Raw genomic sequence first — 24933 nt, 5'->3', positions numbered from 1 at the left:
AGCGCCCAGTCTATGTAGGTGGGGGAGGGAAAGGTTATTGGATGGGGGGGGGGGCTCCCGCCCCGCCCCCCATCGCATTCCTTTGTGCAAGGGCCCATGCCAGCCACACGTTTTTCCGCTGCACACAACGCACACTGCGCACGTTTATTGTTCGCAAGAAAAGGTAGAATTGGATGCGCGAGGCTCAGATTTGCTTTACAGGAGGCAATAAAACAAACCTATTGTTTCAATAATGAGATTTTCAGAAGTGACACCCAACCTGATGTCCTTGGCTACGTGAAGTCAAATTATAATAGCCTTGTTTATGTCAATCTTGTCAGGTGCAGGATGACAAGCGAAAAAATCTGGACGGCTGGTAATGAGTGTACGCCAAATGCGGGCAGTTTCGTGGACCCGCGTGTATTTTGTAGCATTGATAAGAGTTCACACGTCAGAACCCGCAGGTCATCGACGAAGCCACTCATTGTGGCAGGAATAGCAGCGCTGGGTTGAGCGGGTCTCCATTGCGCTAGACGGGACGATCCGCCGAAGGCGCGTTAATGAACAAGCCGCGGCAGACCTCGCCGTAAAAAAAAAAAAAACGATTGTCTTCGTTATTGTGCTGTTGATGTCATTAGATGTGAACAGCTTGTCAAGAACATAACGGTGGATGAAAGAGCACGCTTTGTCTGGAAAGCGACCTTGAGCGAGACACCTTGGGGTGCCCGCCATGAAGCAAGTGGGATGGAACAAAAAAAGCTGAACGCCGTTCGCCTGTTGATGAGTTCGTGGCTTCTTGATGGCCCCAGGTGGCCTATCTGCCGGTGATGAGCCGATGATTAACGATGAACTGTCGTCGTGTGTGCGCAGCCGGCAAGCAGAAGAAGGGGGTGGACATGAATGCCTTGGGGAACATCAATGGTGTCCCCGTCCTGGATTTCAACCTCGACTCGCTGGAAGAGAAGCCGTGGAGGAAGCCAGGTCGGGGAGAGACTGTGCAATGCCATTCCTGAGCGGACGACGCGCACGCACGCACACAGGATGCGGGACCAGACGTCCGCACAGTAACGTATTGCAGCTGATGCTAGACCTGCGCGCCGTTTGCCAGGAAAGCACGCCTTGGCCTCTTTCACACACGACGCGTGGACATTCCTCGATGTGTCGACATCGAACGCGGTGCACGCTTCGTTGATGCTCCGCTGTCCGCGGGACGATCAGTGCATAGACGACCGTCCTACAGACGCCCCGTGCGCCCCGAAAGTCGAGAGGCCGTGAACTCCGGTGACCTTGGTGGCCGATCAGTGGGACTTTGCCATCCAGTCCACCCGTGTGTGAACGTCCCACTTAGAAATTCACGTAAACAACGACATTACACTTTTGCCGCACCCTGACCCATCGCAAGCCCCGGTGTGCAGACACACCGCCCTTCCATCGGCAAAGTCTTGGGAGATTGAGGGCCCTCCCTGTGGACATCCCGAGGGCCAAACTTTGTTTTTGCTGATGACCGCTAAACGCCATCTCAAAGTTAGCTGCGCCCTTGTACGAGGTTGTTCGTGCCGAGCGATGCGTGGCAAGCACCTTAACCAACGCCAGCCGTACCGGCGGCGCCAAACTCTTTACTGCCGTAGTTTTATTTCAACCTTCAGCAGGGTCGGTGGCCAAGCTCCGCTGGTTTTGACGAACGTGCACGTGGCTGCTCGTCGTGCGGGTAGTCGCTTGTGCACCGTCTTCACGTTTCCGCCGCTTGTGCTTTTGTTGAGCGCCGCCGCTGCTACCGCCGCCGCCGCTGCCGCTGCTACTGCCGCTGCTGTTTCCGCTGCTACCGTTGCTCCCACCGCTGCTACTGCCGCTGCTGTTTCCACTGCTACCGCTGCTGCTACTGCCGCTGCTACCGCCGCTGCTACCGCCGCTGCTACCGCTGCTGCCACCGCTGCCGCCACCGCTGCTGCCACCGCTGCTGCCACCGCTGCTACTGCCGCTGCTGTTTCCGCTGCCACCGCTGCTGCTACTGCCGCTGCTACTGCCGCTGCTGTTTCCACTGCTACCACCGCTACTACTGCCGCTGCTACTGCCGCTGCTGTTTCCACTGCTACCGCTGCTGCTACCGCCGCTGCTACTGCCGCTGCTACCGCTGCTGCTACCGCCGCCGCCACCGCCGCCGCCACCGCTGCCGCCACCGCCGCCGCCACCGCTGCTGCCACCGCTGCTGCCGCTGCTACCGCCGCCACCACTGCACCTCGGTGCTCTCAAGGTTCATTTTGAATTCTCATCGTGTGCTGCCAAATGAGGCAGCCGAGCTTTAATAAATACCCACACTCGTGTCCATGGCCAGCACTTGGCTTACATTGTTACTCTTTGCGGTGCATTGTATAGCATTGTAAAACACATTTAATTGGTAATCAATTGCGGATGACTTTAAGTTGGTAATGTAGCTGTTGGGTTTTCTGTATGTGTGTGTGTATGTGTGCAAACGCGCTTGTTAGGTCTTGTTGTTGTTGTTGTGTGCGATAATACATAATTGGCTTTAGCTCAACATCAATTCTGGTGGTTTGTGCAGTGAATGTAGCTGCGTGTTATATTGGCGAGGGATATGGAGGCAGCTAACTAAAACATTACACAGCGAATATGACGCCTATTAAAACAATTAAGCCATCTGTGCTTTCAGTTACACCCACGACACCGGATTGGCATGCGAGTGAGTAAAATGCACATTAATCTTACTGAGCAATGTTTCGGCCGGTGTGTGTTTACCGCTCACCTAAGCATTGACCGAATGGATTGGAATTGATTTGAAATGCAGCCGTCGAATTGCATCTTGGCATAATTCGGAATTGATTCTTGCCCAAAGCATTGGAATTTGATGGACTTTACCAATACCATTAGAGGAATGACTGATAGTTTTCCGTTAAATTTGCGCATGATCTATTCGCCACACCCAATGTGGGTAGTCGCGGATTTTTTCTGTATACAATTAGGATTTATAATGAACCTTGCTCACGGGGCACGAGCCAAATTCACTGTAAGATCTCCATTAGTTTTCACAGGGCTCTGTAACCTAGCGCACCATTATCTTTAGAAGCTAATATTCCTCTGACATCAATTGTTACTCTTAGATGTATCAGACGCGCTCCCTTCCCCGTGGATTTAGTTGTTCTGTGATGAGGAATCCCCTCTTTATTGTGACGCCCCCTCGCTGTCTATCGCATGCAGGCTTCTTTCCACGGCCATAACTAACAAACGCCGTTTTATATTCCATCTGCCGGTCTTTTTATCCTCCGCTGAGCTGTTTGCCAATTTCACGAATATCCCTGTAATTAATCTGCGCAGCGTTTGGAGATGCCGCCCGCATTTTAACGGCGTGGAAAACACAACGAGGTGTCCTGATGCACGGGGGCTGCAATGGCGCATTGTTCTTGGGTTATGGCCCCTACCGGTGCGTACAGTGGCGGCCTTATTGTGATTCCTGATGGCCAAAAGATGTGACGTTATCTCTAAATGCAAAGGCGTGTGCGCCGCGCCGTCCGCAAGAGTACGCTATGGGTGGGTGTTAACCCTTGGGTGGAGGCTACATTCCCACAAGCAGACAACGATGTGTTCGGCCCGGGCCAAATCTCGCAAGCTTGGCATGAAAATATATCTTGGCAATGTTTGGTCACATGGCTAAAACAAATTGTGGCAGGGTTTGACAGTGATGTGGCCAGCAGATGTAGCACAGCAATGAATTATTGAATCCATTTGTGTCGAGCCTTATTATCCATTCCTGCGTGCCAGCTTATTCTGGGTAATCTGAAGTTTCCTTTCACTTGCCACACACTCATTAATAGTATCGTCACCCAGACTGTCGTCTGTCCACTTGGACATTATTTGTTTAATTTTCTCCTCATTCATAATTCGTAGGTGTGATTGGATGGGTGTGTTGCCATTCCGTTGTTTAAAAATTGACAGGCTCCACAGATTGCCGCATGGCGAAGACATGCACCGTAATGCTTTTATTTATTTGTATTTTTATTTTACCCAACGCGTTATTGTCATGCATCTAGCGGAGAGTTGCTGCGGGTGTTTTGAGCTCATGATTTTGCAATCAGAGGGTTTGGAGAGTTCAAATCCCGGTCAGGGGTTGACTCGGATTTCCATCCCCCCCCCCAGGCTACAATACAACGAACGCCAACATTGTATGATTCATGTTCTTAGGTTTTTTCGGTAAAGTCACGTAGATAAAAAATAATAAAAATAAAATAATAATAATAAATGAAAATAAATCAATTAAATCACGACGTTTCGGAGGCAACACAAGCTTCCTTCATAACCAGTTATTTTGCTGTGTCTTTTTACACCTGATGAATTTAATTGGCCAATAAGACCTTCATATATAGAGGTCCACAGAGCTTGGGCAATTGTTGACACTTGGTCAGCCACGTGGCCTGGCTTCCTGCTCGTCTGTGGTTCCTCCTGCCTTTCGTGCCTTCAAGAGTGAACGAATACTTTTATCAGCGGCGCGTCACTAGTAGATTATTCATAATAGAAGTTTTTTTTGGGTTAGATCGCGTAAATATATAAATGTGTCGTTATAACCCACCACCACCCGACACAGCCAACTAGTAAGGGTTGTCACGAAAACAGAACGTGGCCAATTCGTCACTAGTACAGCACACCGGTGTGTTGGAGAGCAAAGCCACAACATTTACAATCTGAGTACGACGTTTCGCCAGTAATTAAGCTAGCTTCATCAGGCGACAGACAGATTTGTGGAGAAGTCCACCTGTTTCATTCCTTATATAGAGGCATAGATGTGGTGACCACACTTCTGCGCTTTTGGCAAAGTGGGGGGGGTTAATGAGCCAACGTACATTATGCATGTGCATTATGCGAGCCCTTTGATCGTGTCCTTCCTGTCCAACGTGTGTATTAAAATAGCCGTACCAACTGTCATCCCTATTGAAGTGTGGTGGCCTCTATAGGCATGCATTTAAACAATGTATTATTTGATGATTCGCTTCCACAGCACTAAGTCCGTAGCTATTTGTGCAGGGTGATGGTGTGAAGAAACGAAAACAGGTGGACTTCTCCACAAATCTGGCTGTCGCCTGATGAAGCTGGTTGTAATTACTGGCGAAATGGGGTACTCAGATTGTAAATGTTGTGGCTTGGCTCTCCAACACACCGGTTAGTGCTGTACTAGTGACGAATTGGCCACGTTCTGTTTACGTGACAACCCTTACTAGTTGGCTGCATCGGGTGGTGACGGCTTTAATGACACTTTTATACATTTACGCGATCTAACCGAAAAAAAAACCCTCTGTTATGGATGATATTCGTCGTGAAAGCCTACGTGTTAAACTAGTCGATTATTGTTACTGTGGTGGCGGCGGCGACGACGACAATGATGCATCGTCTTGTTCGCGTGCAGGCACCGACCCATCTGATTTCTTCAACTTTGGTTTCACCGAGGAGACATGGACCGCGTACTGCGAGAAGCAGAGGTGCCTGCGCATGGGTCTCGACCATGTCCCCGCCAAAAGCTGCGGCTTCATGCGCGCAACGGTAATGGGGCCCCGTTCGTGTGCAGGCCCTTGAAACACCGACGCACGGTTATTTGACGGTAGTTTCCGTTCTCATTCTACTCACCGGTTTTTTCCGTCGTCCCCAAGTGCACCGCGAGGAGAGCTGCCGTGACGTAACGGTGACACGCGCTCGGCTTGCAATCGAGACGGTTGCCACAGTTCAATCAGCCGGTGTGGCAGTTGACGCGATGGAATGGGCAAATTTCTAAAAATGTTTCGCCTCTGTCCATCATACTGTATGAAGGGCATATTGTAGTCCGTCAATCGGCAGGTCGATTATGGTGCGAAACTAAAACTAAACTATTATTGTTACAGGTAAGGCCCACTGAGCTGTATAGCTCTTTTTCAGAGGCGACCTGGCTATCAGTGAAGCTGCTTATTGCGTGGAATTTTCTAGCAGCCAAACACCCTCTAAACACGCATGTTTATAAATGTGGAGGGGAAAAACCGGAGGACCCCGAGAAAAATCCACGTGGCAATGGGGAGAAGAACACGCAAACTCCAAATATACAGCAGCAGGCGTCGGGATCAAACCCACGACCTCCTGTATACCAGGCGAGGTAGTTAACATCTCGCCACAGCATTAAAGCTAGGGTGCTGCCACCGCTTGTAACACATCTAGCCAGCTTGGTGGAGTAGGCCAAAATAGCCTCCAAAGCGGTGGCGTGCGCAAGCAATTGCAGAGCTGTACCTTTCCCGCTTTTGCCCTTTGAAAACGAATGCACGCTGGCAGCAAGCTTCATTGACATTGTGCAATGTAGCACGGTCACATTATATTAACATTGCGGTCCCATAAAACACGGTGCATTAAATATTTGGCACGGGGTTCTATGCATCGTGGTTAGGCCCTTGTCAGATCCCAACTCATTAGCGTTGCTCATGTCACTTGACTGTTGTGTGAAAGAGCTTCCAAAGATACGTTGATTACAAATGGACTTGGTTTTGAACGTATCGCATTTTTAATACTCTGAAGTTAAAGTATCTTGTCGGTGTGTTGAGTGAGATATAATGTGTCATTAATGTTGTGAAATGTAGAACGTTCTTGTAGTTTTTGTATTGATGTTGTGTGTGTGTCTGTGTGTGTAGAATAGTGAGATTCTGCCCCTGGCTGTTTTTTGGTGGCTGAAGAGATTACGGATTTGGCCCAAAACAAAGACCGCCTCCGACTTGAATTGAACAGAATTATTTACGTTTGATTGGATGGTCACAAGCCTGGTCTCTGCACAAGCTGCAACAAAGAGTCTGACATTTCTGTTTGCATTTAATCTTGATTCAATCGTGCAGTGTTATTAATTTATAGATATCCCACTAAAAATAATGGGAATCCATTTTATAGCAAAAGTTGCAATTTATTTCCATGCCTCTCCACCTCACCCACTGATCTCAGAACACTTAGTAAATATTTTAGCCTCCCCCCCCCCCCCCCCGTAAGATATGGAGCAATCACATTCACAGTATTAAATTACTTGTTGAGAAGAGAGTAAGGTGGTATTTATAATTCAGTGGGGCATCTATAATCCGGTCAGTTGGATCAGCGGTAGAGCAAGCGGCCCACAATTGGAAGCAGTGAATTCAACTTATGGTTGCGTAGAGGAGTAGAGGAGAGTGGTGGCGTCGTGTGCGCTGTCCGGTGCGGTGACCTCACGGGACGTGGGGTCGCACGCGCTGGGCAGTGCACGTGACGTCACCCCTCCTAGGGTATTTAAGGGAGACCCCGTGACGTAAGCGGGGTCACTGGAGGAACGGGGATAGTGGAAGGGGTAAAGAGGGAACCAGGGTTAGTGATAAGTGTTAATAAACCCTGGCGGAAGCCCCTAACTCAACCTCCGTCTCCGAGTACCTCCGTCTACAACTCAACAGTTGTATGTATGTATGTACGTACGTATATTGATCTTCTTTTGCACCATACGTAGCCAAACCTTGCTAATTGGAGGTGCGGGGGAAGGATAACAAACTCAACACAAATGGCAGCTCTAAAGAAATGAGTTTTCAATCGAGATGATTTAAAAGTGCACTGCACCAGTGGCGTCTTAATATCGGGAGGAAGAGCGTTCCAGACGGCCGCAGAAGCGTATCAGAAAGCGTGTGGATGCGGTGGTTGGGAATGGACTCCGCACATCGTTCCTTCTGGGTCTATGAAATGAGCACCACTCTGCAGAAGTCCACAGTGGTTGTCCTATGGATAGACTCGCTATCGTCAAGAGGAATGTGGCATTCCCTCCACTGGCTCAGAGCTGTAAGCGGGAGAAGGAGGGCACCACCTCGATGCTCATTTGAGCCGGATCACATCGTAGGTCTTAACTATCTCGAAATGGATCACCCTGTACTTGGCGATGAGACTGGGGTGGGTGGCGGTAGTGGTGGTGGGGGGGGATATAAGTGAGGATGTTACGAGCGGACTCGTGGTTGGCTCCACTTGGGAATGTGGCCAAGTGAGAATCTTTCATTGGCTGCGTGGAGAAGTCCCGCGGTATATCAATCTTGCATTTCTCGCCGCGGTAAGAAATAAGTTCCGTCAAAAAAGCGCACGGCATTAGGATCTTTCAACAATAAGGAGAGCGAGAAAAGGCCACTTGGCACTGAGACAGCTAAAAAGTCCGAGTCCGCTTTATCGCGTCTGACGAGGCATCGTGAGACCGACCATAATTGACACGTACTCGGAGAAAAGTTCTTTGAACTTTGCCACGCGAAAAGCAATCTCGAGTGCGAATTGGTCACGAGTGAAGGTGCAGTAAATGAAGGCAATGATTGATGCCTCTTTTACCTCCTTGTGTCATCAGGCCCACTCGAAGCAGCTGAACAATGGAGTCACTAACGATGTGCAACACCGAAACGAGGTGCACTTTGATGCATCCAGGGCCAAAGCCAAGGCTGGCCTACTCTCAGAGAGGTAATGATTTATCAAAGCTGAGGTGAGTGTACACTTGCAGACAAAGATAAATACAAAGATTCTGCGCATAGTCTCATATATAGGCTTTTGGGCCTAGTACTGTTAGGGGAGCACCAATGAAGGCCGACATGGCACGCGTGGAGGGTGGGGTGGTCAGCCGCGACCACAACTTCCTTCCGTTGTCTTCCCAGTGCCAATGTTTATAAGACGAGTGTCGATAAACTCCACTGATGTTAGCCGTGGCTGGGAATCGAACTCGGGTTGCCGGATTCATTGCGCAGTGTTTGAACCTCTACACCACTGCCTTCAAACACACACACATACACACGTTTTAGATTTTTTTTTACAGTGGCCAAGATGAATTCGGTTCGAAATATAATTACATTTCACTTGGCAATTAAGAGTTTTCGAGCAAACACTGCGGTGATGGATGTACGCAATGTTTGAAGAGACTTGCCGTAATAAAAATAAAGGTCCTCATTGATTCGGAGGAAATGTCTGAGGCTCGGGAATAGCGACTTGAGTCGTTCCCGCTGGATCGAAAATGAAACCGTTTTGTCATTGAGAGCATCCGCCACCCCCAGTTCCATCACACTCGACGCATAGTCCGTCCATTGCTTTGGTGCAGACTGAGCAGTGCCTTTCCCGAGTTGGGGTTTTATTATCCAAAGGCATGCGTTTCAACCTCTGTAAGCTTGAGTGTCACCACTCAGCGAATGAAAGGGGTGGAATATTACCCGACCAATTTCCGCATAGGACAAGAGGAGGTTAGAGTGGTAGCGGGCAGAGAGAGCGAGCGTGATATGCGTATGTATGTTCAACTTATTTCGCACCGTACATAGCCCACCGTGCTAATCGTAGGTGCGCACTCGTAGTCAAGTGATGTACCATTCATCTAAACGGTTTACCTGCCATGTTCGAGTCACTGAAGCCATCTGCCGTGTCCGTAACGCCAAGTGACTTTTGTGCAGCAGCAGCAGCACCAGCAGCAGCAGCAGGTACGGGGCGGTGGATGAGATGGTGCGAGTGGACGGAGGCCTGTGTGAGGACAGCGCGGTACAGGCCCACGCGCACGTGGTGAGCACGCACACTCGCGCATGTTGAACTTCTTTCGCACCGTACGTAGCCAACCGTGCTAATTGGAGGTGTGGGGCAAGGACAACAAACTAAACACGCAAAAAAAGTTCGAAATAAATGAGTTTTCAATCTAGATTTAATAGCGGAAGGGTATTCCAGACCGCCGCAGAAGTGCATCCGAAAGGGTGCAGTGCAGTGACCGTTTTTGTTCGATGGCTAGCCAAAAGGCGCTGCTGCGAGGATGACCGGAGTTCGCGTGATGATTGTTTATGCTCCTTGATGAGATCATCAAGGTATTGGGGTTTCATTTGTGCCCGCGAGCCCGCCGGGACGTGTGATGTGGTGGGATTTCTCTTTTCCGGTTTTCCTCCCACAAGCTCAACAATGCCTTGCGACTGAGCCGTGCTTTCCTGGGTAAACTATAATGGGCGTTACTATTAGAATTATACAATTACTTGGAGGATTCATCAAGATTACTTTTGAACGACTGTCCAAAAAAAACCGTGTATGTTAAAAACATTCCACGCATTAGTTGATATTTCATACCAGAGGATGATCTTGCACTCGAGGACTTGCAATGCTTCGGTAACCTTTCGCGCAGATTCCAGATGGGCTGCAGCAGATCGTGCAGCAGTTGGAATTCGATGTGCACAAGAACGCGGCACATTTCTTCCCTCCGAACATAGCTCATCAGCAGTCCTTCCCTACGCTGTCACCCACATTCCTGCCACCCTCTCCTTTCACCGCGGAGGTTTTGCAGGCCATGCATCAAGCAGGTGAGTGCGTCACGTGTGGGCAGGCTTGCCCGGTTTTTGTCGCCGTTTGCCCCATCCGCTGCCAAAGCATGCCACGGCCGTGCCGAGCTAGGTTGGTTTTTTTTATCCACAGCAAAAGCCGAGCCATGCCGCTGACGTCACACAACGTGACGAGTTGGGACACATGCAGGGGACATGGAGACGCCGTGCCCCCGTGCCGACTAGCGTCGCACGCGACAACCGTGATGTTTGTCCTACCCCTGGCCTTGCTTGACCCCGTGCCAGATTGAGATGTCGGCATATCACGATTTGGTTGCAGCTTGGCAGGGCAAAATAGCCTGTGGGAAAACCACCTGTACCGCGAGGGCCTCCGTGCTGGCACAGGTCGGACATGCCGGTGGAATAAGGGGTATTGGTGGCCCAAGGGCTTAATTGTGACAGAACACTGAGCCCAGCAGCACCTCCCGAGATCCTGAGATGAACAACAGAGATGGCCACCCATGATTAAAGTGTAGTGCTGTGATTACTCAATCGGGTCGTCCTTAACTAAACACACAAACAACCACGATAGTGAATGTGGTTTGTCACTGACAAATATTTGGGCTTGATCCCCCGTGAGACGGACGCCTCTGGCATCGCACTCGAGAAAGTGCGGCGCGGAACATGGATGAACGGGCAACTCGATCGATCTCGGAGGTGGTTCTTTGATGTCCTCTTGCAGAGGCCGTTGTCCGTCACGGGGGTGACGCTGCTCCGCTTTCCGCGAGCGCGGCTCCGAAGTCGCGGCGTCTCCGCCCCGTCGTGGCGTGACACCGATTGCGCCACTGGAATATAATTGACAGGAGAAAAAAAAGGGACGAGAGAGAGAGAAAAAAAACTTCAATATAACGAAATGAAATAAAAATCGAGCCGGGTTTGTTTTGCCCCCGCGTCCGTCACTGGGCGAGCGAGCGCCGCTCGTTCTACGAGGTCAGGCCGCGCTGTCGCATCAATCACAATCAGACGGCACGGGCGGCTTACTTAGCGGTGGCCGAACACGGAGGCTGGTCACCGCGCGCGTGCGGAAAGGCGATTAACTCGTTGAGTATTTCAACGAGACAGGTGGAATAAATAATCAAAGGCGGCAAAGTCTGCGCTTGCACCCAATTCGCTTCGTGCACACCTCTTGCAAACACAAACAACATATAAAATTAGCAGTTGCTTTTGTCAATAGTAGCTGGACAGGGTTTCCATCAAGGTTCCCAACGGAGTCTTAAAAGGGGTAGGCCCTCTAAGCCGAAACATGGACCGCGTCGTGTTTTTCAGTCGTTAGTGCCATTTTAATCCCGTTACAATTTTTTATTCCGCCTTTGGTGCTGAGGCGGCAGTTTCTGCACGAGTCCCATTTCATTAGGTGTATGTGCCCTTCTCACCGATCGCCGTTTTCATTTGTTTCAGGGCACGCGGCTTTCACAGGTATTTCCCCATCCAATTTATTTGCTGTCCTCAATGCCGCGGAAAGGTGAGTTTCAATTAAAATAACATCCGACTTATACGGCTGCGCTCGCAATCGTTTAAATGCGTCCAGGATTGTCAACCGTTTCACTCTTGATTACCATTTACTTCACAATCGTACGCGGCGAATTTTAATTTGATGTACGGATTTATAAAAAAAAAGGCTTAAAATACGTGTCGCACGGCGGTATCTCGCTGCAAGCGACATCGTTTCCAATGGATTAACGTGCGGGATAAATTGATTTACAAAGTGCACACATGCTATTTTTATTCTTTTTTAAAGCTTTCCGAGCTATGATGGTGCGATGGCTCACGCGTACGACTACAACGGTAAGTGCCGCCATAAATTACGTTCGTTCAAAATATAATTGGTGGGTGCGTTTTGTACGTTATGTTATGACATTTTTTTTTTACTTTTATCATCATTAAAACAAGACTCGGATATTTGTAACCGACCTCTAATTTCTAATGTATAAGGGTATTGTATCTCTTGAGGTCATTAATATTTAAGTGTTCGTGTTTGTTTTTGTGCACTCATTGCTTCCGAGCGGCGGTGGGGTGGATTAAGGTTGCACGCCAATGTAGTCGAGCAACAGAGCCGCACGGAGGAAGCCGGCATACGCTAAGCAGCGAATGTTGTCAATTTGTAGCAATTTGCGAGCGGTTTTTCATTCTTGGGATTGCACACTCTAGCGCCGGAACGTAAACGCCTACTTTGGCGAACGATGCCACAGGGTATTTAACATCCGTTTTACAACAGCAGACCGCTCACTTCGCTAATTCCCCGCAGAAATTACCGCGCGGCTGCCGGGAATCGCGGCATCGACCCCCCCCCCCCCCACGTCCCGTGAAATTTGGCTAAGCAAGTGAGTGCGCTAAGCAACTCAGGTGGGCGTTTATGCGCCGATGATTTCGCCACGTAACGTTTTGTCTCTCGAACCGTCCATTCTTTTGTTCGCGGTACGAGCGTAGAATCGTGCGTGTAAGGTTTGGTTGTTCGGGATTCGTACGAACAGTTTGTAAATTATAGTACTAAAATACATGTTAGCTAATGGAACAATTGAGTCGGACAATACTGACTTGATGAAATATGATAGAGAATATAAATGAGACGCACGATTAAGAAAATAGCAAATTGACAGTATTAGTGAGTGAAAGGGTACAGTATAGACAATTAAATAATCGTACAAATTAGAAAGTAGAGTATGAACTAGGCAGGCGATACAATTCGAGATGCACAACTACAAGATGAGGCAGGATAAGGCGATAACACAAGATATAAATTACAAATGAGACACATTATATAATCTAAAGCTTCTGGTCAATGCACTGCTTGTCCCGGTCATGAACATACTTCACCCCATTGTTCCACAGTGCGGTTTGGTACTGGGGGAAGGGGTGGGTGCCCACGACCGGCTAAAATATAATTTGCTCACTTATGTTAGCCATGGCCAGGAATCAAACTCCCGTCGTTGGCTGCTAACGTGCGACCGCTCTTCACCCGAGTCACGCGTAGCGTACGAGGCCGTACAGAAACGAGGCTCCGTTAACGAGCGACTCAAAAATAACGACAGGGCTCTTGAATGGAAAAACGTGACACCGAATCGTGACATTTCGCTCAATTGCCGGTGTGTGTGGGCGATGTGAATTGCTGCGCGCCTAATGGCGATGGCTCACATTTGTTTATTTTCTCTCCTCCGCAACGAACGTAGCCCTGGGGTTGAGCTACACGCCAAGCCCCGGGCAGACACCGCTGGGCTGGCCGTCGTTGCTCAGGAGATCGGGCGCCGCTGCCGTTTGGGACCTCTACATGCAGCAGTGTGCCCGCGACGTGGCCCTCGCTGGCCAGTTGAGCGGCGCCATGCCCGCCACGTGCAGCAACGGGTAGCGTCCTGACCCCCTCCCGCACTCCACATTCAGCTTCCTCTCGACGCAGACGGTTAACAGCGGCAGAGGGAGCGAGGGGGGGGCATGTCGGTGGGGGGGGCCAAGGGGAATGCCCAGTGCTGGCCAATTCAAATTCGAGCACTTTCTCCAACTCGTGTGGAAACTGGTCGGCCTCGTGCAAAAAATAACGCGGTCCAGAAATTAAATGATGATTATACGCGATAAGGTGCTGCTGCTGAGCAGATCTTTCACAGTTACGCTGCATGGCTCTCTCTGACCGTGACTTCAGTTCTTGAATTCAGTTGAGTTCCTGACCTGGACGCCTGTATATTTGGAGTTTGCATGTTCTCCCCGTAGTCGCGTGGATTTTTTTCTGGCTCCTCCGGTTTTTTTCTCCACATTTAGAAACATGCGTTTAGAGTATTTGGCTGCTATACATTTCCACACGATAAGCCACTTCGTTGAGCTACCACTTGTGTTCAGGTCACTTCTGAGAAGAGCTATATAGCTCAGTGGGCTTTAACTGGTAAAATATAAATAAGTATAACCCGTAAAAACAAAGTTTTTCACTATAAATCCTTTATATGCATGGCGGCTAGAGTCCTCTCGTCCTCTGGCTTGAGATGGCTGCCACCTATGGGTCAGATGATTGTCTGCCAGTATTAAGCAATTGGTAATTAAATATTTAATTTGTTTTCCCTAAACAGTGTAAAATTTTGAAAAAAAAAATTCAGGAACATTAATTGTCTCGCACAACGAGTCTGTGTGCAAAATGTCAGCTCGATTGGATCACGGGAGGTGGGTTAAAAAACGACCGAAAGATTTGCACGGTCGTAAGCGCACAAGCAAGTGAACTTAATATAAAGGATTTAAAAATAGTTTAGTTTATAGTTTGATTGTGTGCAGAATGTGCGCAGGAAGGGTGCCGATATCTTGACATGCAAAGCATGCTGGGCCTTCCTGATTGTACACTTGTTGTCTACATGTTTATTTTTGTTTCTATTATTCGGGCAAAGCAGTTGCAGGATTTCACCTTTCTCACGCCACTGCTAGCAGAGGTGCCTCCACTCGAGGAATCTTCTAGAGGAGCTTCTCCGCTTAGCGCGGTTGGCTACGTACGGTGCGAAAGAAGTTCAACATACACACATGCATAGAGAGGGGAGGAGGGGTGTTTTCTTTTTCATCAACGGAAATTTGTTCACCAAACCGCGAGGTTCTGCGAGCGCCGCCGGAGTGCAAGCGAGGTGACCGCAATCTTGGCCTCGACTGCGAGTGGCTCTGTCTACGTTAAGTCCTCGTGCCTTATTGTCTCGGTGTGCAGGAGTCTTCTGAGGACAAGTCGGGCATTGGGGGAGGGTTGTTACTAATGAAGTGACACCTGCATTAAAACGTATTGCTCCCCAGTTAAGAGTTTAGCGAAGCTCATTGGGAGTGGTAAATTCGGTCGCTTTTACAGTAAAGCGCCTGTAAAAACCACTTAAGCGAACCCGTGAATTGCGTCCAGCGTCACGGGGCAGCGGGGCGTCCCGTATTAGGTTGCTTGGGCGCAGTGCAATATAATTTAATTCCCATCAATATCTAATTCAAAAAATGTCCCGGCTTTTACGTGCGCTCTGTTCTCGTTTGAGTGATGGAACGCCGTGGCCGCTACGCGATCGCAGAGTTTTTCGTTGAGCAACGTGGGCCACTTCGGACCAAGGCCACCGATCTCCGCAATCATGGGGGGGAGGGGGGGGAGTAAAATGTTGTGACGGAGAGAACAACAGCACACACGGCCATACATTTTAGCATGGAAACATAAGCAAAAAACAGTCCGCTGTTAAAAAAGCGCAGAAAAAAAAACACACAATGTTCTTCTGCAGCCACTGAATTCTTGACGTAAGGGCCTGTGGTGTAACGGGCTACATTATTCCCTATGGAGATGGCCCTCTTGCACAAAATACATGTTTTGAGGGGCACTTACATTCATAATATATCGTGCGCTGTATTGACTTTCGAAATCATGTTGCGTGATATCACGCAGTTATACCTATTGTAAGGCTCCCCCGAGACTCGAGGGTATTTGATATATGCGCAAAATTCTGGCAACTGCCTGATGCTGTTTGTAACTAGCAGCAAAACGTTTACACTGAATTGTTAAACGTGGTGTGGATGCCTCTCAAACAACACCGGTGGTACGGCTGAAGTAGTTAATAAATTGGCACGTTTGTTCACCACGTGACAACTTTATTTATTGGCCGTGTCGGGGTAGAGGAGGCTATACGACACAGCATTTTACTTATGCAGTATAACCTAAAAATTTGATGAATCCGCGAAACCTTCGTTTACAGGGCAGTTTCTTTGCGATGCCAACCAGGCTTACATTAGCGCAGTTGGCTACGTACGGTGTGAAAGAAGTTCAACACACGTACGTACATACAGTCTGTAATGGTGCCAAACAAGCTGTAATGCTGGCAGCCCAGAAGCATAGCGTGCCGTGCAGGAATGAGAAAATCATGTTTTTTTTTTTAATCGCGGTCGCTGAGCACAGGCCGAAATGTCGAAAGGCACCCAAGCGGGACAGCAACAAACAGCACCACTGAGGTGTATTCGATGAGAGGAGCACGCTGATGAGAACTTGTTGAGCAGAGCGAGAAATGGCGTGAAAAGGGACGTGTTTTGAATGTCACGGTATGGAATTTGTTCCCAGTATAGAAATATATTAATCACAACGGCTAATGAACAATATGTGAATCTACCTTCAAAGCAAATCATTATACACACAACCAAAGTGCACAACCAATGCCAAAACGACTCGCTTATTCGCCAATTAAAAGTTAAGCTATTAAACATAAAAGTAAATAGTTTCTAAAAAGTCACCGTGCCGCAGGGTAGTACCTGGTTCTGGTTTTTGATTTGCGCTCAACGATGGGGGCGGGGGAGCGCGTAGGGATGCCTCCCGCAGTGAGGAGGAGACGATGGTGGAGGAGTTGGTGGTGGTGGTGGAGGAGGATGTGGTGGAGGAGGTGGTGGTGGTGGAGGAGGATGTGGTGGAGGGGGAGGTGGTGGAGGTGGTGGAGGTGGTGGTGGTGGTGGAGGTGGTGGTGGAGGAGGGGGAGGAGGAGGTGGTGGTGGAGGTGGTGGTGGAGGAGGGGGAGGAGGAGGTGGTGGAGGTGGTGGTGGTGGAGGAGGAGGAGGTGGTGGTGGTGGTGGTGGAGGTGGTGGTGGAGGGGGAGGAGGAGGAGGTGGTGGTGGTGGTGGTAGTGGAGGAGGAGGTGGTGGTGGAGGTAGTGGAGGAGGAGGTGGTGGTGGAGGTGGTGGAAGAGGTGGTGGAGGTAGTGGAGGAGGTGGATCGCAGGCGGCAGGAGGGAGGGTGCGTGTTCTGCAGAGCTCACGGAGGAGGACACGAGGCGCTCGTGGGGAGCTCGGCGGAGTTCGCCGGCGGCCGTGACCAATGGGAGACGGCGCGTGGCCAGGACAGGCCGTGGGAGAATCAGCGTCACGACCGGGACAACAGGGCAGACAGCTGCTGTCAACAGCTCCACAGGTCTGCGTCGCCTCGCGCGCGCTCATTAACGCTGCGTGGAGGCGCTTGCTGGTGGCCCCGTCACGATCAATGTTTGAGAAAATTTCCTCACCAGTCACCCTTCCCTTCTTCGCTTCGCTTCCACCCTCGGCTTGCCCCCCCCCCCCCATGCCCTCTCCTCTTCCTGCAAGGCTGATGGTGGTTTAATTGCGCACACATTCGACGGACAACTGCCACATTTTGCGGATTATGAATCACTTTCTTCCGCCCTCTTGTAAAGCACAAATTGAGGGGTGTGTCACAATCCGTTAAGTGTAGGTGCGCGCTGACGAGAGACCATATTTCTTCAATGTATTCTTGTAATGCGTGCAGTGCTTGGCTGTAGCATTGGATGCATCTGACAGGAGTGGCATTATTACAGCATGGTCCTGAATTTATATATAAGCCCGCACCTCTTAGCATAGTTGGCTACGTACGGTGCCAAAGAAGTTCAACGTACACAGACACCCAGGACAAGAGTTTTGGCGTGCATCTTTTGATTCCGGAGTGGGCTTTATCGTGCGGGAGAATACAGTAAGCGTATATTATTTGCGCGACGGAGAAAACACCTTCACCTGCTAAGTGAGAGATTAACACTGCACGTCCAAATTATTAAAGTGAAAACCAAGGAGTGTTGGAGAAAGGACAGTAGCAGCATGAATTATTCATGTCGTTCTCTGGTCCCCCCCCCCACCTCCTTATCCGTTGCACGCGGTGAGCGGTGAGTGTGGCGATTAGTTCGGCGGGATGCCGATACGGCTGTCTCTGTCATTAGTTGCAGCCGTCGGCAAGAAGGCGGCGGCAGTGATGAGGTGACGGCCGCTGGGCACCGCAGGCACCGCAACCACCGGCTCCGGCACAGGGAGGAGCTGGCCGGCTCGGAGGAGCACAGCCTGTGCTGAGGCTGAGGGGCTGAATGGCCACCACTCCCATCTCACCCTCTCCACACACCGCACCTATCGTACGCACCGCACCAACTTCACCCACTGCACACACCGCACCCATCGTACGCCCCGCACCAACTTCACTCTCTCCACACACCGCATCCATCGTACGCACCGCACCAACTTCATCCACTGCACACACCGCACCCATCGTACGCCCCGCACCAACTTCACCCTCTCCACACACCGCACCCATCGTACGCCCCGCAACAACTTCACCCACTGCACACACCGCACTCATCGTACGCACCGCACCAACTTCACCCACTGCACACACCGCACCCATCGTACGCACCGCACCAACTTCACCCACTGCACACACCGCACCCATCGTACGCCCCGCACCAACTTCACCCACTGCACACACCGCACCCATCGTACGCCCCGCACCAACTTCACCCACTGCACACACCGCACCCATCGTACGCCCCGCACCAACTTCACCCACTGCACACACCGCACCCATCGTACGCACCGCACCAACTTCACCCACTGCACACACCGCACCCATCGTACGCACCGCACCAACTTCACCCACTGCACACACCGCACCCATCGTACGCACCGCACCAACTTCACCCACTGCACACACCGCACCCATCGTACGCACCGCACCAACTTCACCCACTGCACACACCGCACTCGCCGCACACACACCGCGGGGTGATGCTCAACCAAGATGACACAATGGACGGTGCCCCCCACGTGGCCTGAGAGGGCACCTCTCGACCAGAGGTTGTCGGACCAAAGGTCAGATTTGCCGCTCGCTGCAAGTTACCGGCATCTTCCCACTGAAGGGCTGAAGTCAGATTGTTTTAAGGGGTTGGTACAAAGCTTTAAATGAAGCGGTTAAAGTACTGGGTTCTGTAAGAAAAAAAAAACAAAAATATTGATGGTTGTAACTATATTTATATATATTTTTTGCGTGCCTTATGAGGTTGACTTTTTTTGGCTGGCTGTATTTTTCACGAGAAAGTTGGCAGGTCCGGAGGCACGCACGCGCGTGCGTGCGTCTGTTTAGTGTGAACATTTTCCGCCTTTAATGCCTTGTGGGAACCTGAGCCGTGAGCGAGGACCCAAAGCCGCAATTATTCTCAAAAACACATCTTCATGTGGAGAGCACCATTGGTGGACTATGTACACCCTGGCCCAGCGCGGGGTGTGTATGGAACAACATTTATGCATCCGTGCATGCGTGCTAACACTCGGGGCGGACTTATCGCTCGACCTTGCTGCGGGAACTGTATTGTATTTATTTTTTAATGGAGCGTGCTAATTGTACGGTCTCAAACGTGATTCTGGATGTTAAAATGTAATCGTTGAAATTTCGTATAATACAAATGTTACTTCTGAATGTTTTTTTTGTTGCAGTTTATTAAAGTAATAAAAATATATTAACGTAACACGAATAATAAAAAGAGCTTTTAGATGATCGCGAGTAAACGAGTATGTAGGGGTTAATATTGTCCAAGCTTGATATTGCCGTCACGTCCATTGAATGAGCACAACTATATTTATGAGTGTTATTATTGCAAAAATACCGTGGTTCGTGGGTGTGTGTGTGTGCCCATTGTTACGTGTTTTCATTGACTTTAAGATGCATTTATAAGTAATTGCGTGTGCTGTCTTCGTATTTGGAGCAAAATAAATAAAGGCCCACGCCATATTTTCTGCGTTGTGTTTAATAAAAGTCCCAACTCTGCAAACAATTTACAGATGATAATTACATCACATTTAGAGAGTGTTAAAGGTCACTATTAGCTATTACATTATTATGTTAAATAGCAAAGCCCTGGTTTTTTAAGGTCTAAGCATTTTTGCCATCCGCATTAAAAAATCCCATTAAAAACATAAAAACGCAGGGCGTCTCTGCGAAGAGGAATGTAACAGAATGTATATGAAAGTATTTACAGCCACATACTTGTACGCACTTTCTTGAATCCACAAGCAAAAATGTAATTCTCGCATCGCAGAAAATGCAAATAGTTTGAGCTTGCGTGATTTCGAGTGACGCTTTTTTGTTGTTTCGGGCACGGAGATGACGCTTGCACGTACGCGCGACCCTCATACAGATCGCAATCCACCAGAACTCTGCTGTGGGAGCACGGGGTTACGTTTCTGCGGTCGCTCTCGCACCTCGGGATAAACCCATCGCTGTTCGTACGCCTAGTTTTTTTCTTGTTTATTTCTGAGGGACCAGTGGTAAGAATAAAGACACCAAGGAGCAGTCCCCCGGTGGCTTGAGACAGACATCAGAACACTCGGGATGCGTCTATGCATTGCGTCGGCGATTTAATAGCGATTCTTAAGCTCGCGAGATGTGCATCGAATTCCATCTTTTCTTTTCTTTTTTCCACGCGTATATTTGGCAATGGGTCTAGGTGACCCATGCAGTCACTGGAGGTGCTGTCATTCACGAAGCATTTAAGTTAAGAATCAACTCTTGAATGGCAACAATTCATCGGCTCCGTATGCAGCCACAAAGCTAAAACGGGATTGAATACTAAATTGGAAGAATGCATAGAATCGGGGAGGGATGAAATAATGTCACCTCGAGTGAACACCGTCTCTGCCTACTTGCTATTATAGCCGAGGGAATATTTTTCTGACATTTCAAGATGTGATTTTTCACCGTTTGACATTCACGAATGTTTCTTTAAAAAAACTTGCTGTGCACATTTGGTCGCAATTTCGTTTCTTTCGCTATCCATTGATCAGTACAAACGATTGGTGGCAAAGCACTTTCAAACGATTCACGGTATGCAGCATATAGCTTAAAAAGGTATCTCTCTGTGTGCATACATCAACACAACGTCTGATGGATTCGTGTATCCGCTGGATGAAAGGTAGCTGAACAATATTAAGGTTTGTTTGGCACTTTGTTTAAGGCTAAAATATAATGGGAACAATTCAGCGGCTAACATGGGGAATTATTTTCCCACACCTGTCCACTGTTGCGAGTTTCATTTGGACCCATAAAACCATTGGATATCGCTGTGCTCTGATAACTAGGCCTTGTGCCTAATAGGGTAAGGGGCGCACCCGAGAAATGTCTTGCTCATGCCACTGCTGACGGAAGAGCCTCCTCTTCCGCGCTGGTCAGACGTCTTGGAAAGGATGGCAGTAGCCACACTTGACCCCACCAAACGCCACCTGCAAATCCCTTGACTGCGGTGGTAACCATTTATAGTGCTGGCTGGACAGAGGCAGTGGGAGATCGAACCGGCAATTTTAAGTCCATTGGACTCGCCATTACTCGACGGCAGTGAGCCTTGCACCCGAATAAGCTGAAAACCCCAGAATTTATAATGACGGAGAGTCATTTAAGAGCCTATTTGCGAGTGGCATTAGAACCGTGGCCGGCTCTTGCCTCTGGCCTTCTTATAACGTGAAATAATGACGTTAAAGTATTTCTTTTAAAAATGATTTTGGTCGAGGAAAGTTCCAAGATTTTGCTCACGTGAGTGGAGCTTTTTAAAAAAAATACTTTTCAGGCCTTAGTCAATGCGCTGATAGATGAATGATGTGCTAGTCACGGTCACTGCGAGTCTGTGATGAAGAGGTAGCCCAGGACTGATTCAGATATAAACACTGATGTTCGCTGTAGCCAGCAAATCAAATTGGTCATTAATGGTAATGGTGCAGTGTGTTCACCACTGCACCACTACTCCGCTCTGTAAAGTTATTCGTTTTTGTGGGTACATACTACTCACAGTTAAAATCATGGAGCAATTAAAAAATTCAGTCCAAACGTATTCGTTGGCGGTCTGTTCCAAACGGTAATGCAAAACTGGAAATCTTGGGGGGAAATCTTTGCAAGCTGCATTCATCACTTTGTAACCTTTTGTAACTTGCCTGCAGTTTAACCCGGCTGTGAATGCTGTGCCTGCAACACCGACGCTGATAAAACGACCCGGTTTGTGGAAAATTCATACGTTTGAAAAAGGAAAATAAATCCTCCGCTGCATGGTAAAGCATTGTAAGGCAGCTAGCCACAAGAGCGTATACTACACGATAGCTATCCACACGTAGAGCAATCCAAGATAGAAAAATACTTATCGGTCAAGTAAAGTGACATAGTTCATGAGATCATGCTGGGGTGGTGGTTGTGGTGGTGGTTGTGGTGGTATTTGGGGGTATAGCCAGATTCGGTGCACACAGATAAATGTGGCAGCTTGTTTTAAATCATTGTCCAGACAGGTAATAGGTCAAGCTGAAGTGATTTCCTGCATTGAGATGGTGCTCATCTTCTGTTTACGGCCCTGAGCCAGTGGTGGAAATTCCACATTCCTATGGCGGGAGCGAGTCTCTCAATCGGACAACCACTCTTGACTTCCCCCAAAAGTGGTACGTATTTTATTTTCCCCGGAGAGATGATTGGCGCCCAACCAGGATGTGAACTCTGGAACCTTGCGAATGCGATCTGCTCACTCTTGTGAATGAGCCGACTGGTGGAGAGGCACTTTATATAATTTTCCTCTTCATATTAGACCCAATAATTTTATTTCATTTCCTCCACTTTGTAACCATGACATTTTCTGTTGTGCACTGTATGTATAATCGTGTCAAGGTCAAGAGGTCATCAGACATCTCTATTGCTTTCCTCTCAAAGCTGTTGACATTCAAGGTCAGCATTTAGATTCTCCCACGATCTGGCTTTAGATATTCCCCTTGATCGCCAATCTAAGGTCACCTGTCCCAATAACCTTCCCTAGGCATTGCAGACTTGTCCCATGCATAACGACCTACTGATTACAGGGACAATTCCTTGCCCGTGTTCTCTTTAGAACTGCAGCATTCCTCATCCTCTCTCCGAACAGTACATTGTTTGGACGTGTAATTCACTCAAAGGCCAGATGCTTAATTTCTCGTTTGTTAAAAATCAGCCGTAACAGACATGTCTCCTGCCTCACACACCAATCTCTTAATACCAAAGGTGACCTCTGCTTTTCCAAAATGGTTTTAAACAGTTGTAAAAAATACGTATCATAATACAGCAGAGAAAACAGGCTCAATTTTAACTGCCTATGCTGATAACCAATATACGAGGCTTCCAATTAGAATCCTCGTTGGAATTGTTTATATTAAAATTATAGTTGCGGTATTTGTTTCCGTGTAACTGAAATACACGTATATACTGGGACTATTCCTACCGTCCAGGACTCCTTAAATAAGTCTGGCTGCACCCCTGATGGTGGTGGTGGGTGAGAGTGATGATGGTGGCAGTGGCGGTGGCGGCGGTGGCGGTGGTTGTAGTGCTGATGGTGGCGTTGGTGGCGTTGGTGGCGTTGGTGGCAGTGGCGGTGGCGGTAGTGGCGTTGGTGGCGGTGGTTGTAGTGCTGATGGTGGCGTTGGTGGCGTTGGTGGCGGTGGTGCTGGTGGCTGTGTTGCTGTGCCCTCCGTGCCCGCCGTGCCCGCACTCTCAGAGGATGCTGCCGGGCCAGGAGACGACGGTGAGCGTCACTTTCCCGCGGAGCTCCTTGAGCAGCGTGACGAGCGCCGCGTGGCTCATCCCGGTCGTGCCGTGCCCGTTCACGGCCACGATCATGTCCCCGCACCTGCCACGGCGGGGGGGGGGGGGGTGAGGAAAGAAGGAAGGAGGCTTAGGTTCTCTTTGCATGGTGGAACCCGAGTCATAGTGCCGCTGATGTAACGCACAATTAAGGTGTCTGGTCGCATGTACGATGAGAGCGATTAACCAAGGGTCTTTGGCCCCGCTTGTCATCGAGCCAGATTCAGATGGGTCCCAAGGCCAGTTTCACAGTTTGGGTTTGAGATCGGCTCCTCAAATAGCTGCTGGAAGGCCACCCGTGCTGCAAGGCCCCCTCCCCACCCCCGCAGCCCGCGCTCACACGACTCGGATGTGAAAGAGGAGGGTATAGCTGACCGACCACAGCAGCCTAGCTCAGTGATGTGTAATTCTCAGGCTTCGTGGGCCAAATATTGTTGGTGTTTTAAAGGCAAATAATGAGCATTCGGTTTGTGAGTTGCACCGACAACAGGGTTTAGCTCGCGGGTGTGCAGGCGGTGCAACTGCGCCCGGGGCCAGTAAACCAGAGGGGTCCAGGTGGTGGGCTATAAAAAGAGGAAACGTTGGACAGGGGTGGGCGGGGGAGCAATGCAATTCCTTCCAAGAGGGCTCATTGCCAACCACGCTACACCACTGGCCAACCGGGAATTAAATCACTTCGTTTCATTTACAAAACCCTGTCGATGTTTCTGCGCCACCGGAAGTGTAAAAATAACATAACTCTGCACTGTAATCAGGGCTCAGTTTCTCACTGGATATTTTCCGTGTCGCTGGTGCACTGGAGTAAGCATGTGACTAGTGGTAACCACAGCCATTGCGAGAGATGTACTGGATGTTTTACCGGGACGACACCAAAACCTGGCTGCCATAATGCGTGTGCTTAGGAGAAAATAACAGCGGGCTTCAGAAGCATGAACGTTGTGATCTTTGGGAGGTGATGATTGCTGTTCGCTCACTTCAGACGGATGTCGGAGAAAATCTCAGCTCATGCTGCTCTACAGCTACAACAGCCACTGCAGCTTCTGTAGCTGCGTGTGTTGAGTCCAAACGCAGGGTGAGACCAAGTGGTGATTGAATCATCCAGCTGACTGGCCCCGTCACACCTGGTCTCATCACAGATTGCCCCTTCACAACTGACTCTCATCACACCTGGCCCTCGTCACACCTGGCCCTCGTCACACCTGGCCCTCGTCACACCTGGCCCTCGTCACACCTGGCCCTCATCACACCTGGCACTCATCACACCTGGCCCTCATCACACCTGGCCCTCAT

General features: G+C 49.4%; 2 protein-coding genes across 5 annotated transcripts in view; one reads left to right on the top strand and one right to left on the bottom strand.

Annotated features, from left to right (window-relative positions):
- LOC133350047 (pre-mRNA 3'-end-processing factor FIP1-like) overlaps positions 1-19478 on the top strand; it is a 35918-nt gene extending 16440 nt beyond the window's left edge. The window contains exons 6-15 of the mRNA XM_061564021.1: positions 850-960; positions 5387-5520; positions 8321-8430; positions 9402-9507; positions 10109-10283; positions 11700-11763; positions 12040-12086; positions 13469-13640; positions 17011-17169; positions 17963-19478. Coding sequence (XP_061420005.1) covers positions 850-960; positions 5387-5520; positions 8321-8430; positions 9402-9507; positions 10109-10283; positions 11700-11763; positions 12040-12086; positions 13469-13640; positions 17011-17169; positions 17963-18089 — 1205 coding nt within the window. The 3' untranslated portion in view covers positions 18090-19478. The remainder of the gene's footprint in view (positions 1-849; positions 961-5386; positions 5521-8320; positions 8431-9401; positions 9508-10108; positions 10284-11699; positions 11764-12039; positions 12087-13468; positions 13641-17010; positions 17170-17962) is intronic.
- Positions 19479-19990: 512 nt separating this feature from the next.
- LNX2 (ligand of numb-protein X 2) overlaps positions 19991-24933 on the bottom strand; it is a 90168-nt gene continuing 85225 nt past the window's right edge. For all 4 annotated transcript variants that reach the window (XM_061564019.1, XM_061564017.1, XM_061564018.1 and 1 more), the window contains one exon: positions 19991-23689. In XM_061564019.1, the coding sequence (XP_061420003.1) occupies positions 23554-23689 (136 nt within the window). In that variant the 3' untranslated portion in view covers positions 19991-23553. The remainder of the gene's footprint in view (positions 23690-24933) is intronic.

The sequence above is a fragment of the Lethenteron reissneri genome, chromosome 32 (assembly GCF_015708825.2).
Source record: "Lethenteron reissneri isolate LAM-NWPU_2019-01 chromosome 32, ASM1570882v1, whole genome shotgun sequence".
Classification (NCBI taxonomy): domain Eukaryota; kingdom Metazoa; phylum Chordata; class Hyperoartia; order Petromyzontiformes; family Petromyzontidae; genus Lethenteron; species Lethenteron reissneri.
The sequence above is the reverse complement of the archived record's forward strand: the minus strand, read 5'-3'. Positions and strand labels throughout refer to the sequence as shown.